Genomic DNA, 19,205 nt, shown 5'->3' with positions numbered 1-19,205 from the left:
CAGGTTGGGGGACAGGACAATCAAATCAGTGTTGAATGAAGTAATGTTATGGAACATGCGAGTGGAGGGGGAAAAAAATAGGTGTTAGAACATACTTTGGAATTGCGGTTGGCCATTTTAAGACGGCGATGAAGAGAAATTTCTTCACCCAGAGGGTGGTGAATCTTTGGAATTCTCTATCCCAGAGGGCTGTGGATGCTCAGTCGTTGAGTATATTCAAGACTGAGATCAATAGATTTTTGGACATTAAGGGAATGAAGGGATATGGGGAAAGTGCAGGAAAATGTTGATGGAAGATCAGCCATTATCTTATTGAGTGGCCTACTCCTAATTCTTATGTTCATATGGAAGGTTTGGCAAATGTAGCGGGTTTGAATTCTCCAGCTAAAGCTCGCAAGGTTTTGTCGTAAGTACACGTTTAGTCAATTATTATGCGCTTAATAAATCAATATACCTGATATAAATGCTGTGAACCCTATTATTTTGAGGCGTTAACTTAGAAGACACATTGCAACGGCGAGAGGCCCAACAAGGCCCCCAGAGATGGAGATGCGCACATTTGATCAAAATTGGAGAGATAGAGCGAGACAATTTTTAAATCGGTGAGCTACACGGTCAGATTTATCACTGTATATACAAGGCATGATCATCTACAACTGCATCTGAACATGTTGCATTGTATAAAACTGGCCTGTATCTTATACCTAGACATCATCCACCACAAGCACAAAAAAAACCAGACACTTAGTTTTGCTGCAGCAATTTATTGAGACGATTAAATATTTTAAGATCACCATCAAAAACAATATTCATAAATAAGGATGATTGAGGAACCAATGTGTTGGTAGGTTTGTAATAAAGAGAAAGAGAAGAAATGTAATTAAGTCTACTGTAGCTTCCATTTACTTCGATTATACAACAAAAGCGGTGGTGGCTACATTAATGAAACAGATTATAGCAAAGAGCTAACATGGGCACCATGTTGGACCAGATGGACTTGCGTAATCCTCTAAAGTTGCACCATGTGTCAAAGACCTAGCAAAAGGGCAAGTTCTCAAACACAATTTGACCAATAAAAACAAGAGCAGATATGGGAAGGGAGAAAGAAAAGCAGGTGTTCACCTCTACATTGAAATTGACAATAATCATAGATTTTATTAAATTAAAAATGATGAGTGTAAAATGTTGCACGGTCAGACCGTGCTCGCTGAAGAGCAAGCAGCTGCTCCGGCCTGTGGCAAGGCGTCAGCACTGAGAATTCCATCACCTGCAGGGTCACTGCCGGGCACACCTGCCCTTCAGCTCTCCAGGATATTGACAGATCCAACCAGAGCATCTTCAGTCCCAGTATTCAAGAGGTCCTGATCCAACCATTTATCAGGACTGAACAGCACCAAGACGAGACTGAAAGAGGCCACACACTGAGCTAGAGTTGTCAATTGCAGCACAAAGACCGGACCATGTAGTCAGATCAATGCCAGCGTCCATATTCAGTGAAAGTGACGGAAGAGTCTAATACTGCAATTGGTGGGTTTCCAACATTGACATCACATTGCAAGACAATTTTTCTCTCTCTCTCTCCCTTCCTCCCCCCCATGGTCCATTATATATTTAGGATCAAAACAATGATAAGCATCTTTCAAAAGAAAAGTCCATTAAAATAAACAAATTAAAATCAAGATATGAGTTTTGGGGATCGCTGGATTAAATTTTAATGTTTTTTTACATTTCATTTACCACACAAACTACCCACATCTCAAAACATCATCCCCGGCTCAAGAATCCTCAGTGGGTACAACTGATGCAGTTTCCAATGGATCATCCCATTTCTGACTGTAGTTATCTGGTTAGGACTAATTAGTACTTTGATAAGAATTAAACTGAAAGGTTAGTGATAAAACGTGAGATGGGTCATCAAATAACCCAAGAAAAGGGAGTTTTGGAATAGGTCAACCATCTTGTGCTCTTCTCTACCACACATACTATTAAAACTTCGCTGGTAACTGGCCACCAGGGACGGTTTTGCCGTTTCTCCTTTCGAAAGATCCAATTTTTCTTGTAAGGAGATCAAATCCTGAAGCACTTTAATTGAAATTGCAATACATCAAAACAAGAGATCCAAAATATTTAAACTTCTGTTCCAAACGTTAACATCTGCATACGAGCAGCACGCGAAAAACAGGCAAACTGTTACACAGAAATGAACGCCCCCCCCCACCACCCACGCACAGGGAATACTGCCAGCTTCAATATAAATGTACCAAGACTCAGAACAATGAACAGCAGAAACATTTGCTCTGGACAATGGGATTATATTGCGGCAGTTTTGTTGTAAGGAGATCAAATCACTGGATTGGGTTATGATCTCGTACAATAGTGAACGATCTAGCCAAGCGTCTCGATGAGACAACTGGCTTTTCATGGAGCCACCTCAGCAAGGATTTAAACATTTTGTATTCGGCCCGTCAATATAAAGACTGGTGCACACCTCTGATATTCTGCCACTAGCATTTAGCGTATCTATTCATATGCCCAGTACTCTATCAAGGCAATGTGAGGCACCACATATTACAAATTCACAAAGCCTGCTAAAGGCATCTAGGAACAGATCATTAATGCACCAATTTAATACGCTTGCATTCTGAACTCCTTGCTCCCAACAGTGTAACTAGCAGTACTGCTAACCAAATCAGTTATCGATGGCCCTGAATACAGGTTAACAGTAGGTTAGATAACATAACCGAACCGCGCTCCCCTTCGCCCCCTGAGGGTGTTAGCAGTGGGACAAGCCGCGCAGCACCTTGGATGAATATGGTCACTTTTTAGGGGGAGGAGTAAACGGTGTTCTGAATACATAGATTTCCCGATCATGGTGACGCTACCCAGTTTCACAGTACAACTCACACACACCAGAAAGGATTTGAACACAAAGTAGTCTTCAAGGCAGAAGCAAGAAATTGATCAGCAGAATCTCATCAGAGGGGGTTAAGTGTGCGTCTGATGTAGTTCCAGAATAAAGGCAAGTCAGCCAATTCATCGTTAGAGCTGGTGGGTCAAAGCTACAAAGAGAGAAAATCTACAGTTAAAACAAAGGTAAAAGATCAGATGCAACGTCTGCAGAGTCTTTTGCATATCAGGAAAAACATTCAGTAGCCTTGGCTTCATAAGAACTGCTCTAAATCCCAGTGGAAAGTCTTTCCTCGGTTTCCTGTGCATGAGTCAATCACCACGTTTGCTCCACAATACATTTTAGAATATTTTAATTATTAAAAAGATTCCTAACAACAAATTCGAAGGCATAAGAGGTAGTGAAAGGGGAGAGAATGGAAAGTCCGAGTCACAGCAAGAAAAAAAGTCTTGTGCAGTAAAGTAAAATGAAGTTGCAACTTCCAGCTACTGACTGAAAATGTTGCAGATAATTGGAAAAGGTTTAAGTTATTTGTACCAAGTACTGCAGCAGAAAATGAAAGCATCACTCTGGGGGCGGGGGTGACCTACTAAATATTATTTCAACTTGGGAGAGAATCAGCACTGAATGTAATATAAAGAATGAGCTGTAGCCTCTTCATCTGTGCAGAGAATGGGAGAAACCATTGGGGGGGCGGAAAGAGAGAATGAATTGCGCAAGTGACGTGGAATACAATATGCGACTAAGAGCAAATCTTTATTTTGAAGGAAGATGAGCAGTTATTGATGTTCCTTATCAGCTGAAAAGTACTAGACCAGTGAAGGCATGCCATTGTAGGCATGGGTCGTACAAAGATATTTAAGAAGCATGCAGTTCCTCCCCTAGTGTCCTTCACATTCATTTAAACGCATCACCTCCCCCTTCAGGTGCTTGGCAGACAATTTTCTCCCCAAGTCTCTGCAATTCTTGAACTGGCCATTAGAAAGCAGTAATGAACAACAGTACGTGAGGAAGCAGCCCCCCTGTCAGCTGAGATTACATGAATCAGACACAATACTGTGTCTGTGCCGTGTCACTCTTGGGTGTATTGCGCCACGAAGATATCCTAAAATGAGGTATAAAAGTACAAAGAAAATGTATAAATGATTAAATTCCCAATTCCTGCCTTCTACGTCCATACCAGGATCGATGGTGCACAAGCTCCCATCGCAACGTTACAAACGGTTCAAAGCCCTGTGTACACCCTCCTCGCATTACCGAGAAATATTGTAGGTGCTACCAACCTAACTGGAGGGCCCTTTTCCAGTCGCTTCTCCAGATCAACAGACTCCATTGATCTTTGGGATATAGGCTCCCCGTGGGCCTTGCTCAATCTACACAGAAAAGACACAATTCATTAGACAAGGATTTAACCTATTGCTTCAACACTCAAGACAAGATAGTAGGAACACGAGTAGGCCAGTCAGCCCTCGAGCCTGTTCCGCTATTCAATTCGATTATGGCTATTCTGTACCTTAACCCCATTAATTACCCTGGTTTTATAACAAAAATCTTAAAACCAAATAGTAACTCATCTTGCTTTTAAAACTGCTCAGTCAGGAGTTTTCCTCCCGGACATGCCAGACATTCCCTGTGCAAAACCGTGCTCTGCATTGACCTTATGGTTGGTGAGCAAGCAGCCACTGCACAAACAGACCCTTCAGCTGCTGCCAATTCCAGACTCCCTGGGCTGGCCACTTTCCACTCAATGAGCAGAAAACAAACTCTCTCTTATGCCTGTAGCCCTGGCTTCATGCGTAGAGTTCATGTACCACCCAATTCTGCCCCTCCCTCATCTGTTCAAATCTCAGTACTGACCCGGTGAGGACCTTTGTACAGCCACTTCTCTCGATCATAAGGCTCATTAAAGTAAGCAAGCATATTGCCAAACGACTTGGATTGGCTGGAATGATCCTAAATGGAAAAATAAAAGTTTATGGATCAGAGATTTGACAGCATTAATCAGAAATTGTGTTGCTAATATTTACGTAGTTTAGATTACCAAAACTTTGTTCCAATCCTTAAGAAAAATGGTTTTAATTGCACCAGATCTGATCCCTCCCTATTACAATGAAAACGCCAGGGTTTTTTTAGTATAGTGAATGCACCATCAAAGAGAGATAGGTGTTGGAGAAAGGAACACGCTCTCTATTTCACCGAATACAAGCATCAAGCACCCAGTGCTCTTGCACAGTATAGATCAGATGCAGGATAAAGCTTCATTTATCCATAAAGATACCCACCCCTCCCAAAGCTTTATCTCTTCGCCGAATGCTCAACTGTGGTCCCACAGGTGCCCAACAACCAAGCAGCTGCTTTTCTACTTGAAGTCTGACAGCAAGCACCAACAGGCTATGCAGCCACACAGGGGAAGAGGGTCACAGCATCACACCAATCAGTCTGGGCTGGTTTCAAATCCAAGTGCCAAGTGGTAAGCTGCGTCACTGTCCCGAGCAATAAATGTAAATGTAAATGTCTCACCCAGTGAACCAATCCACAAGTGTAAAGCGCTGCATAAACTGTGTTGCGCAGTGCATAAATTGGTTAAGCGCCACCCGGTGACGCCTGTTGGAAGGTATGTACATGGATAACAGACAAGAGCAGAATTGGGGCCGTTACCCAATGTTGCACTTCTGTGCGGCTGCAGTAAATCAGTGAAAGATTAGCTGCACAGTACAGCTATACAATGCAGTCAGATAGCCTATTTACACTGGCAACACTCCAATGCACAGAAACTGACCTTTTTAGGAATCTTCTCTCGATCGGCAGAAAGGCTCATATTAAAGAAAAGACTGGACACGTCGGGTATACCATTCAGTTCCTGTGCACAAACACAGACACAGTTCAATGGATTGTGAAACATCAAAGATCGCACGCTAATGAATACCAGAACTTTGAAAAGTAATTTCCACTAAAGTTGCATTATACTCGCCTCAAGCTTAGTTGAATATAGTGAAGAATAAGCCAAAACCAGTAGTGAGGTCGGTGAGATACAAGTTGTGCCCCTGTGCAGTTACCGAGTAACTAATGAAACACAACAATTGGCGACACCGACATCTCCTGTAAATCAACGGCTTGCTCACAGAGGGGGGGCTGAGGAGTGAATCAGCCACACACCCAAGACCAGCCCCAATAGCTGAGCAAACCGCTGACTTTAAATGGCAGATTACTGATATTCACCACTAGACCCAAGGCTTAAAGTCAGGGTCCATTTACATCCCCGTGTTCAGCTTTCAAGAATCCAAAACTAGTTCATGGAATCCAACTGAACCCCCAGTTTGCACTGAGAAGCTGCATCCTCCTACTGGATGCGTGAGACAAAATCACACAGATTGCATTGTGACCCGGTGATCCCTTCGTACCTAGTCGATCCAACTTAACTCCCCGTATGATTGGCACTCTATGCCAGCTGTCCCTATTCTTTGCGGAGATTAACTTGATGGAGGAGAAAGTTGGCAACATTAATACGGTCATATGCAAGTAACCCGTTTTACTGCAAAAACTTCTCTATGATTTACACCGCCTGCCATTAACCAGCTGGACTTTGTTTCAAGCTCTACGAGCTATGCATAACTTGTCTTGATGACCCCCATGTTTAAATGCATGTCCTTGTAAAGGACGGTGAGAGATGTAATATGACAAAACCAGTCACATAAAACTTCGGGACAGCAATCAGATTTGATGGGAGTTGAGGTGGAGGTCAAAGTCTGAGGTAAATCCTATCCAATAAAGTAATGGGCAAGCATAGGACAGTGTAACCGTAGCAGTGAAAGCCGTTTTCAGTCCACTAGAACAGAGACCGAAGCCAAACCTGAACAGCTCACTGATGACCTTCATCCTCAACTGTTAGTTTAGAACCCAGTTCGTTGAAGTGAAAGCTCAGCTTTCTAATCACTAACCTCATTAAACGGGGACCTTTGGAATTGTTACTGAAGATATTTTATCAATTTAAATGATTTTTAAGCAATGGCCACGAGCTAATGAGCTAATAAAGCCTTCACACCTTTCACAAACAAAATACGAAGTTGGATATGCAACAGTATATAAATCAAAGGAGTAAAACTGTAACCTATGAACCACTGCTGGGAATTGCTTCCATTATTAATGATGTCCGAGACCTAGTTCAGGTCTGGTTGGTTTTAGTGGCTTAGGAAGCAGCAGTGTTGGGACCTAAAAGGTCTGAAAAGGAGCCGTTTTCATCCTAGGTGGCCATGCCTTTGACTGCCTAGGCCCCAAGCTCCTTGAAACATATCTCATGTGGCTCGGTGACAACACTCGTGAAGCACCATGGGACGTTTTACTATGTTAAAGGCCCTTTATAAATGCAAATAGTTGTAGGTACCAATAACTTCAAAACTGTGGTAACTCATGGGTTCAGCTAAAAAAGTGAATTCAGTGGAATCACACAACTAGTTCCAATCTCTCCAACACTTACTACCCAGAATGTACCAAAAAGTTCGCATCAGTATTCACAGGCTATTCACTGCCTGCCAGACCACTTTATTAGAGAGCCCAATAATTACTTTCACTAGTGCAGATTTCAGAACTACAGTCAGGGTGCATGAACTTTCCAATTTATTCAGTGCAGCAAGGAGTCAGCAGTAAGATTGTGCCAGGCATAAAAATGGCAGCCTCCTAATGGTCACAGACTGCAAAGGGAAATGGAGCCTGTCCAGATTGCTGGAAATATCCACAATCACTGGGAACCTAGTAGCTCTCCGGCTCCAGGGAAAGAGGCAGGACTGTGTGGGGGAATGCTCCAGGCATTTCCACGGCAGGCAAACTTATGGCCAGTTATTTCTTGTAGCTTTCTCTCTTAAATTTGTGTTTCTCTGGTTATTGCAAATGGTTCAAAAAGAGAGATACCTTGAGAAGTAAAACAAAGTATTAATTTTTGAGTGATGATTGGTTTTGTATTGGCTTTTACTACCCATCTGATGAATGGCACTGCTTCATTATTGGCCCACATAGCTCAATGACAAAACGATGAACCCATCCACACTTCAATTAAACAGATAGTAAACATACTAAGCAATACGATTCAACACAGTTTTGGGGCGGGGTAAAGATTCTTACTTGTGCTTTCTTGCGCAACAGAAATTTATTCTCTATTTCAAGCTCCGCTCCCTTCTCTCTGCCCTCAGGTGATTTAGGGCTCCCCAACTTATCCAGATTGGTGAGAGTGCTGACTGGAGTGTTTGACTTCAGCTCTTCGGGCGACTTCACAGGACTGCTGACAAAGGACTCTGGAAGTTGCTCTTCTGCAGCCTTGGACTGGGGATGCAGCCACTGGTCCAACGCGGTCTTCTGCTGCTCTGCGGCCCATTTGCTCGGCTGGCCCGTCTGCACGCCATTCTTGTCCTTGCCGCCTTGTTTGAGGAGCCACTCGTTGACCGCCTCCTTCTCGCAGCTCCGGCCGCACACGCACTCCGAGAAGCTGCTGCATTGCTCGTTGGCTTTGCACGCGTCCGCCACGCGGATGGGCGGCGGCGACTGACGGCGGTGGGGGTCGTTTGGTGACGCGGGAAGCGACTTCTTGCCGCCGTGGTGCTCGCTCAGGCACTTCAGTTTGCCCAGGTTTTCAATCTCGATCGCCTTCGTCTGAACGCCACAGCAACTCCCGCAGGACTCGCCCTTGCTGGACTTCAGAAGCCACTCGCTGGTGGTGTACTTCTCTCTGAAAGGCTGAGTTATGGATTTCCACTGGTCCTCAGCAACGCTGCTGCCACTTGCTTTTTCAGAATGAGTGTTCTTCACATCGCCGACGTTAGTCTTTCCAGAAGGCGGGCTCGGCTCTTCCACTTCTTGGTCCACAACCTCCATGTCAGAATCCTCGATTAGCTCAAAGGTGGAAGAACTGCCGGATGACTCCGTACGCTGGCGTGCAGGGCCAGTCTTGGTCGGATCAGATTTCTGCTGCTCGGGAAGCAGCCAGTGCTCAAGGCCCTGCCGGTGCCCCCAGGCCTGCAATTTGTAGTGATTTAACTCACTTAGATTCTCGTTGGTGGAACTAGCGCTCGGCGGTGCAGTAGTCTTCTTGGTTGCGTCCTCATTCTGCGCGCTGGGAAGCAGCCAGTGCTCAAGGCCCTGCCGGTGACCCCAGGCCTGCACTCGGTAGTAGTCTGGGTCTTTTGGGCTCAGGTTACAGCTGGTGGCGGCTTGGGGGCATTGTGGAGGAGTGATGTTCGCCATGGAGTTACTCTTCTTGTTGGGAGGCAGCCAGTGATCGAGGCCCTGCTGATGTCCCCAAGCTCGCATTGTGTAGTGGTCTGGATCTGTTGCACTCAGGTTTGACGGTGATCCCTATGGAAAATATAAATATTGCAGTCAATTTCAGATATTACATAACGCGAGCCAGACCTCAGCACTAAATCAATTCCAGATGCACACATAGGAACCAAGTATAGAGTTCCAAATATACTGTCTATCCCTGTTCACTACCATTATATATCCTCTGATCCACTTTGTTTATCTCACGGGGTTGCTGCCAACAGGCATAATTCCAAAGGATAGTAGCAAGACATGGCACAAGAGCAGTTGGATGAGCTGTCTATCTCCAGGTAAGTAGGTGTTCTGCGGTTTTGACTAGTCCCAGACAGGCTGAGCCCGTGGACATCTGTTCAACTCCCAAGGAACGTCCACAACCAGATTAACAGAAGCTTGCAAAAATAACTTGGTAAGAACATGCAAAGTTGCTCTGGGTGTTGATGAATTCACCCTGCAGTATAAACAAGCTCTATTCAATACGAAGGGAAGCAGCTCACCTTACAGACCATTCAATAGGAACTGAGCAGTCGTGTTCCTTAATTATAGAGCTGGCCATTTAAAACCAGGTTACGTAAAAGATCGGTAGCCACTTGTAGACTCGCATGGTTTGCCAGTCATAAATCATTTTTCTGTACTATGTTTAAAATAATCTAATGGTTTGATAAATTGCACTGCTAACTAATGATTAGATGGGTCACAGTGCAAGGATTTCTAATATCTTTTATCAGCACTCAATGGAAAAGTTTTACCAAGCAATGACATTTGCGTAATAACGTACTTTAACAGACCAATGTACCACATCACACCCCATTTTATTTCACTATTAAAATATAGATTAAAACTTTATACTCTTTAAAAGTAGCAAGTCGTGACAATTTACATCAAGTTAGATCCAGCTTTAGCCTCAGGACGTACCCACGCTAAAACAAAAAGACATTTGGGTGACGTACAGCAAAAACAGTTGTGTCTTTAGTTTCAAACCAGTCAACTAGTCTCCATTTTAAGGTTGTCCCTGGATTAGAAGCAATGCAAAACTCTCTACTTCTCCCACCTTCAAGCATTTCCCTAACCCTCAAACGTTATAGCCATAATACAAGAACATAAGAAATAGGAGGAGTAGGCCCTACAGTCCATCAAGCCTGCTCCGCCATTCAATAAGATCATGGCTGATCATCCACCTCAACTCCGCTTTCCCGTCCGATCTCCAAGATTCTCCTAGACTCCAAAAATCTATCTCAGCCATGAATAGACTCAGCATTCACAGCCATCTAGGGCAGAGGGTTCCAAAGATTCACAACCCAAGTGAAGAAATTCCTCATCTCTATCTTAAATGGCCGACCCCTTATCCTGAGACTGTGACCCTAGTTCCAGTCAGGGGAAACAACCTCTCAGCATCTACCCTGTCAAACCCCTTCAGAATCTTGTATGTTTCAATGAGATCACCATGAGATAACGAGCCTAAAAGCACCAAACTAGAGGAGTTTTCATTATTTTTTAAATATCACACCTAATCAAATTCCTCCTTGTAGCAAAACGTTTCGACAACTGCCCAAAAGCCACACATTGCAAGCTAGGACTTTCCCTTGGTCTTGTGAAACATCACTCTGCACGAGCCCAGCAGATAACCTCCAGAGCTGGACAGAGAAATAAATGAATTGTGTCACTTGGGACTTTACTGTGCCTTTACACACAAAAAAACAACCATCCGTATCATAACTGCTTTGCTGCAAAAGGATTTAGTTCAGAGATTGGATGATATACAAGTACACATAAAAGGAATGAGAAAGCATGCGGATACCAAGTCTTTACTGGCATCTCAGTACAAACAGTTCCACAGTGCAGCACCATTTAAAGTTCAGGATGCTATCAGACATATTGATACATCAATTGGTGTTACATGCGACAGGAGAAAAGAAACTTATTAATCCAATGCGAAGCTCTAAATTCATTATTGCAAATTGCTCCTAACAGTCATCATCATAGGCGGTCCCTTGTATTGAGAATGACTTGCTTCCATGTCAAAAAGGGATGAGTTCACAGGTGGTTCAATGAAGAGGCAGCTCGTGCAGCAGCATAGAGTGGCATTCGTGAGTTTGGCAAGCGGTGAGTTCGGGCAAGTGGGGGTGGCAGCTGCTGTTTTGTCTTGTTTTTCTTACCAGTGCTGACACTAGAGCAGCTGATAAGGAGTGCGAGACTAGGAGAGGGAGGCCCAGAGACCAGCCCAACCAGCTGCAGACAAAGATAGAGGGGTGCGAAATCGAGAGGTGACGTTACAGCCAAGCTGGTAAGTGGTTGGCTGTTCGACTGGTAAGTATAACTCTCTTTTAGACTGACTTTTAGATTGGTTTAATTGGCAGCAAACTACTAAGTAGCTGTTTGATGTTTAAGTAAATTTTAGTAACTAAATTAATTTAAGGGTTAAGTCATGGCAGGAGAGCTCGGACCAGTGTCATGCTCCTCCACTGCTATGTGAGAAATCAGGGACACTTCCAGTGTCCCTGACTACTATGTGTGCGGGAAGTGTGTCCAGCTGCAGCTCCTGACAGACCGCATGACGGCACTGGAGCTGCGGATGGACTCACTCTGGAGCATGCGCGATGCTGAGAATGTTGTGGATAGCATATTTAGTGAGTTGGTCACACTGCAGGTAAGAGTTAGGACAGATAGTGAATAGGTGACCAAGAGACAAGGCAAGAGCAGGAAGGTAGTGCAGGAGTCCCTTGTGGTCATCTCCCTCCAAAACAGATATACCGTTTTAGATACTGTTGGGGGCGATGACTTACCAGGGGAAGGCACCAGCAGCCAGGTTCGTGGCACCATGGCTGGCTCTGCTGCACAGAAGGGCGGGAAAAAGAGTGGGAGAGCTATAGTGATAGGGGACTCTATTGTAAGGGGAATAGATAGGAGTTTCTGCAGCCGCAACCGAGACTCCAGGATGGTATGTTGCCTCTCTGGTGCAAGGGTCAAGGATGTCTCGGAGCGGCTGCAGAGCATTCTGGAGAGGGAGGGTGAACAGCCAGTTGTCATGGTACATGTAGGTACCAACGATATAGGTAAGAAGCAGAAAGAGGTTCTACAAGCTGAATTTAGGGAGCTACGAGTTAAATTAAAAAGTAGGACCTCAAAAGGTAGTAATCTCTGGATTGCTACCAGTGCCACGTGCTAATCAGAGTAGAGGGAACAGGATAGTTAGAATAAATATGTGGCTTGAGCAGTGGTGCAAGAGGGAGGGATTCAAATTCCTGGGACACCGGAACCAGTTCTGGGGGAAGTGGGACCTGTACAAAAGGGACAGTCTGCACTTGGGCAGGACTGGAACTGATGTCCTAGGGGTAACATTTGCTAATGCAGTTCGGGAGTGTTTAAACTAATATGGCAGGGGGATGGGAACCTATGCAGCGAGACAGGGCGAAGTAATATGGAGTCAGAAACAGATGGTAGAAAGGTAAAAAGCAATAGTGGAAGGCCGAGTAAACAAAGGCAAGAAACAAAAAGGGCCACACTACATCATAATTCTAAAAGGACAAAGGGTGTTAAAAAAACATGCCTGAAGGCTTTGTGTCTCATTACAAGGAGTATCCGTAATAAGGTGGATGAATTAACTGTGCAAATAGATGTTAACAGATATGATGTGATCGGGATTACAGAGACGTGACTCCAGGATGATCAGGGCTGGGAACTCAACATCCATGGGTATTCAACATTCAGCAAGGATAGAATAAAAGGAAAAGAAGGTGGGGTGGCATTGCTGGTTAAAGAGGAGATTAATGCAATAGTTAGGAAGGACATTAGCTTGGATGATGTGGAATCTATATGGGCAGAGCTGCAGAACATCAAAGGGCAAAAAACGTTACTGGGAGTTGTGTACAGACCTCCAAACAGTAGTAGTGATGTTGGGGAGGGCGTCAAACAGGAAATTAGGGGTGCATGCAATAAAGGTACAGCAGTTATCATGGGTGACTTTAATATGCATATAGATTGGGCTAACCAAACTGGAAGCAATATGGTGGAGGAGGATTTCCTGGAGTGCATAAGGGATGGTTTTCTAGACCAATATGTCGAGGAACCAACTAGGGGGGAGGCCATCTTAGACTGGGTGTTGTGTAATGAGAGGGGATTAATTAGCAATCTCGTTGTGCGAGGCCCCTTGGGGAAGAGTGACCATAATATGGTGGAATTCTACATTAGGATGGAGAATGAAACAGTTAATTCAGAGACCATGATCCAGAACTTGAATTGTAACATTGAAGGTATGAGGCGTGAATTGGCTAGGATAGATTGGCGAATGATACTTAAGGGGTTGACAGTGGATGGGCAATGGCAGACATTTAGAGACCGCATGGATGAATTACAACAATTGTACATCCCTGTCTGGCGTAAAAATAAAAAAGGGAAGGTGGCTCAACCGTGGCTATCAAGGGAAATCAGGGATAGTATTAAAGCCAAGGAAGTGGCATACAAATTGGCCAGAAATAGCAGCGAACCCGGGGACTGGGAAAAATTTAGAACTCAGCAGAGGAGGACAATGGTTTGATTAGGGCAGGGAAAATAGGGTACGAGAGGAAGCTTTAAGACGGACTGCAAAAGCTTCTATAGATATGTAAAGAGAAAAAGGTTAGTAACGACAAACGTAGGTCCCCTGCAGTCAGAATCAGGGGAAGTCATAATGGGGAACAAAGAAATGGCAGACCAATTGAACAAGTACTTTGGTTCAGTATTCACTAAGGAGGACACAAACAACTTTCCGGATATAAAAGGGATCAGAGGGTCTAGTAAGAAGGAGGAACTGAGGGAAATCTTTATTAGTCGGGAAATTATGTTGGGGAAATTGATGGGATTGAACGCCGATAAATCCCCAGGGCCTGATGGACTGCATCCCAGAGTACTTAAGGAGGTGGCCTTGGAAATAGCAGATGCATTGACTGTCATTTTCCAACATTCCATAGACTCTGGATCAGTTCCTATGGAGTGGAGGGTAGCCAATGTAACCCCACTTTTTAAAAAAGGAGGGAGAGAAAACTGGGCATTATAGACTGGTCAGCCTGACAACGGAAGTGGGTAAAATGATGGAATCAATTATTAAGGATGTCACAACAGCGCATTTGGAAAGAGGTGACAGGATAGGTCCAAGTCAGCATGGATTTGTGAAAGGGAAATCATGCTTGACAAATCTTCTGGAATTTTTTGAGGATGCTTCCAGTAGAGTGGACAAGGGAGAACCAGTTGATGTGGTGTATTTGGACTTTCAGAAGGCTTTCGACAAGGTCCCACACAAGAGATTAATGTGCAAAGTTAAAGCACATGGGATTGGGGGTAGTATGCTGACGTGGATTGAGAACTGGTTGGCAGACAGGAAGCAAAGAGTAGGAGTAAATGAGTACTTTTCAGAATGGCAGGCAGTGACTAGTCGGGTACCAAAAGGTTCTGTGCTCGGGCCCCAGCTGTTTACATTGTACATTAATGATTTAGACGAGGGGATTATATGTAGTATCTCCAAATTTGCAGATGACACCAAGTTGGGTGGCAGTGTGAGCTGCAAGGAGGATGCTATGAGGCTGCAAAGTGACTTGGATAGGTTAGCTTAGTGGGCAAATGATGAAGTATAATGTGGATAAATGTGAGGTTATCCACTTTGGTGGTAAAAACAGAGAGATCTGACAGAAAAGGGGAGGTGCAACGAGACCTGGATGTCATGGTACATCAGTCATTGAAGGTTGGCATGTAGATACAGCAGGCGGTTAAGAAAGCAAATGGCATATTGACCTTCATAGCGAGGGGATGTGAGTACAGGGGCAGGGAGGTGTTGCTACAGCTGTACAGGGCCTTGGTGAGGCCACACCTGGAGTATTGTGTACAGTTTTGGTCTCCTAACTTGATGAAGGACATTCTTGCTATTGAGGGAGTGCAGCGAAGGTTCACCAGACTGATTCCCGGGATGGCGGGACTGACATATCAAGAAAGACTGGATCAACTGGGCTTGTATTCCCTGGAGTTCAGAAGAATGAGAGGGGATCTCATAGAAACGTTTAAAATTCTGACGGGTTTAGACAGGTTAGATGCAGGAAGAATGTCCCCAATGTTGGGGAAGTGCAGAACCAGGGGTCACAGTCTAAGGATAAGGGGTAAGCCATTTAGGACAAAGATGAGGAGAAACTTCTTCACCAGAGAGTGGTGAACCTGTGGAATTCTCTACCACAGAAAGTTGTTGAGGCCAATTCGCTAAATATATTCAAAAAAGGAGTTAGATGTAGTCCTTACTACTAGGAGGATCAAGGGGTATGGCGAGAAAGCAGGAGTGGGGTACTGAAGTTGCATGTTCAGCCATGAACTCATTGAATGGTGGTGCAGGCTCAAAGGGCTGAATGGCGTACTCCTGCACCTATTTTCTATCTTTCTAATATTTCAGGTCCTGAACTACATCCTGAAGGGTGGAAGATGCCTGTGCATGGATTTAAAAAAAAAAAACATGTGGTGGCCGTTGCACACCAGCCACCACACGGGCTTGACAGAGCTAGGTTTTGGTCCAGTGGGAAGGATTAAACAAGGCGACGGGAGACCAGCTCTGCTGCACGGACATAGTGCGCACACATATCGCAATGTGGGCTGGCCACACTGGAGCAATATTTTACTCCCATTCTGCTCGCTACTGATGCTTTGCACAAAAACTGGTCCACACTTGTGGAAAGGCAGTGAGACGTTAATACTCAAGTAATGAAAAACAGCCATTCTAGGAATGGATCTTGATGGACATGTGACAAACACTAGTAGTGAGCTATTTAGAAAGTGTGACAACAGTATCGGACACACCACCCTAAATGGAAAACTATAATAATCAGTATCGAGCAGAATTTACAACTGCAAGCAGTACATCGATACCCACCTGGCCAGACTGTTTCAGCAGACAATCTTGCAGGTTCAGCATTGGCATCCGCACAGCAGGAGGACTACACAGCCAGTCAGCGAGCGGGCATTCCTTTCCATTGGGGAATGTTTTCTAGAGGAACAAAGCCAACATTAGAGCTACTGCATGAAGTTAGGGATATAAAGTTAGGCACAGTCAGCTTCTACAGCACGGTGCACAACACAAAGTTCACGAGTTGGCCCAATGCCCCACACTGTGACAACTGCAGTGTGCTGCACAAGTGCAGAGACACCGAAAATAAACAGGCCCAGCATGATGTTTCATGGGGCATCGAGATCTCTGGTCATTCCACCATGGGAGGCACGCAACAGATGCGTTCTACTTTCTCACGAGCTACAACCAGTCATTCGCCACTCACCCACGGCCGGAATGAAACATATTCTGCCCACAGTGTACCCATCACCCAAATAAAACACAATATACTCAATATGCCAAGAATACCTTACAGCCCTAAGGTTAAAGCTGAATATCACTGTTATACAGGAGCAGTTCTATAACACCACAAATGTTACACGCATGCTTGAATATAATCCACAATGCCACGAATCAATTGTGAAGACATTTAAATACAACTCTTTGTGCAACACCTGATTAATCACATCAATACTATACTTGTAATTCAGGCTTTGAAAGTCTTTGATCAATGATCCCAGCTTGAAAGAGCTGTCATTTTGGGCATTACAAGGATCAAAGTTACGATTGTGGAAGACCAAAATGAACGGATTTGATAGGAAAGTGAGTAGATACATTTTAACATTCAGGTAATAAGTGTGCTTGCTCTGAACTGTTCTCTAATGTTTAATTCACGGGTGTCAGGCAGTGACTAGTGGGGTACCACAGGGATCAGTGCTTGGGCCCCAGCTATTCAGAGGGAACCAAATGTAATATTTCCAAGTTTGCTGACACAAAACTAGGTGGGATTGTGAGTTGTGAGTTGTGAGGAGGATGTAAAGCTGCTACAAGGCGATTTAGATAGGTTGAGTGAGTGGCCAAACACATGGCCGATGCAGTACAACGTGGATAAATGTGAAGTTATCCATTTTGGTAGGAAAAACATAAGGACAAAGTATTATTTAAATGGTGATGGCTTGGGAAGTGTCGATGTACAGAGGAACCTGGGTAGCCTTGTACACCAGTCATTGAAAGCAAACATGCAAGTGTAGCAAGCAGTTAGGAAGGCAAATAGTATGTTGGCCTTCATTGCAAGAGGATTTGAGTACAGGAGCACAGGAGCAAGGATGTCTTACTACAGTTATACAGGGCCTTGGTGAGACCGCACCTGGAGTATTGTGTGCAAGAAAGGATATACTTGACATAGAGGGAATGCAGCGAAGGTTCACCAGACTGATTCCGGAGATGGCAGGACTGTTGTACGAGGAGAGATTGGGTCGACTAGGCCTGTATTCACTAGAGTTTAGAGGGGATCTCATTGAAACGTATAAAATTCTGACTGGGTTGGATAGACTGGATGCAGGGAATATGTTTTCCTGGGTAGGAAGTCTAGAACAAGGGGCCACAGGATACAGGGTAGGAAATTTAGGACCGAGATGAGGAGAAATGTTTTGAACCTGTGGAATTCTCTACCACAGAGGCTGTGGAGGTCAAGTCACTGAATATATTTAAGTAGGAGGGAGATAGATAATTTCTAGAAACAGAAGACATCAAGGAGTATGGGGAAAAAGTGGGAATATGGCATTGCGATAGAGGATCATAGTGAATGGCGGTGCAGACGCGAAGGGACGAATGGCCTACTACTGCTCCTATTTTCCATGTTTCTATAAACTAGCGGATACTCCAGAAAACGCCTTCACATCTGCATTTAAAGTGGTGCATGGAACTGTCCATATCCAGCAACAGTGCAGGTAATGGGAGCTTTAAATAAAGTGTGGCCCTTTAGTTAATTAAATGCATCTTTCATTTGTCTGAACACCAGTAATGCCAGACATTGCCCAATTTTACACTCGAATCCTGCTGGAATTGTTTTCAATCCCTGTGCAGTCCTAGCACAATCTGTCGCCTTCATGCAGCAATTGACACCATTAGATACACTGCAGCAAGTGGTGAAGCCATGCAGCTTTTAAACAATACAAAGCACAGATCAGGACCAACAAAATCAGCTCACTAGAACCGCAGGGGATGTAGATGTCACAAGGCATACATTTAAAAAAATAAAATGGCTGACCTTTGTCAGCATTGGGAGCAAGCAGTAATCCAGATCAGCTGCCATGTTGCAAGAACTCCTGCACTCTGCCTCGGAAAACTACATCAGACAAGAAATAATTCCGTTAGTCCTTTGATTCCTGTAGTCATGCTGCCAATATACACAAAGAATCCTACTCGTCACACTTGCCAAACTAAATCTGCGCTCAGTTACGCGCTTGGTGTAAATGCAAACTTATTTTCTGTCCCAAAATTTAAGGTGTGTCACTCACCTGCCTTTTACTTCAAAACACAGGTTCAAATTCAGCCCAGAAATAGGATGATTACCTCTTCTCAGGAGAGAGAAACTGTTGTTTCTAATCTATGTTTAAAATCTAACCCAAAGACTACAGAGCCACCCAACCATGGTGCTACGACAAAAAATGTGACCCTGCCTAACCTGTTAGTCACTAAAGCAGCTTTCGTGTGACACAGATTATACTTCTCAGCTTGGTATCCTTAAAGTAGCACTGTTACGATACATCAGCAACAGCTAATAGAGGGTTATGCGGATAGATTTAGATGAGGAAAGACGGGGAGGGGGCTCAGGTGGAGCATAAACGCCGGCATGGACTGGTTGGGCCGAATGGCCGGTTTCTGTGCCACACATCCTATGTAATCCTTTTGAGGCAATTTAACAGGAGCAAACGAGAGCATAGCCTTTGTAGGAATATCAGGGAAAAGAAATGCACAACCTCAAGCTACAGCGCCTTGGGACATTTTACTACGTTAAAGTCGCTATATTAATAAAAATTATTATTTTTACAAAGTTAAAATGTTGGTTATGCTGATTCTTGTGGATGCTAAATTAAGATGAATAGTCAGCAGCTTTATTAACTAAATGTAGGGCCCAATCTGGATAGTTACAAC

At 44.2% G+C, this 19,205-nt stretch overlaps 1 protein-coding gene across 4 annotated transcripts in view; it reads right to left on the bottom strand.

Annotated features, from left to right (window-relative positions):
- Window positions 1–748: 748 nt before the first annotated feature.
- The window catches only part of ncoa4 (nuclear receptor coactivator 4), a 44,253-nt gene continuing 25,796 nt past the window's right edge, over window positions 749–19,205 (bottom strand). For all 4 annotated transcript variants that reach the window (XM_070865812.1, XM_070865814.1, XM_070865811.1 and 1 more), the window contains exons 6-12: window positions 18,319–18,396; window positions 16,095–16,208; window positions 8,024–9,250; window positions 5,688–5,768; window positions 4,766–4,861; window positions 4,192–4,281; window positions 749–3,059 (exon numbers count right to left, since the gene is read on the bottom strand). In XM_070865812.1, coding sequence (XP_070721913.1) covers window positions 4,228–4,281; window positions 4,766–4,861; window positions 5,688–5,768; window positions 8,024–9,250; window positions 16,095–16,208; window positions 18,319–18,396 — 1,650 coding nt within the window. In that variant the 3' untranslated portion in view covers window positions 749–3,059; window positions 4,192–4,227. The remainder of the gene's footprint in view (window positions 3,060–4,191; window positions 4,282–4,765; window positions 4,862–5,687; window positions 5,769–8,023; window positions 9,251–16,094; window positions 16,209–18,318; window positions 18,397–19,205) is intronic.

This window comes from Pristiophorus japonicus, chromosome 22, assembly GCF_044704955.1.
Source record: "Pristiophorus japonicus isolate sPriJap1 chromosome 22, sPriJap1.hap1, whole genome shotgun sequence".
Lineage (NCBI taxonomy): Eukaryota > Metazoa > Chordata > Chondrichthyes > Pristiophoridae > Pristiophorus > Pristiophorus japonicus.
This window is presented reverse-complemented; position numbering and strand designations above follow the sequence as displayed.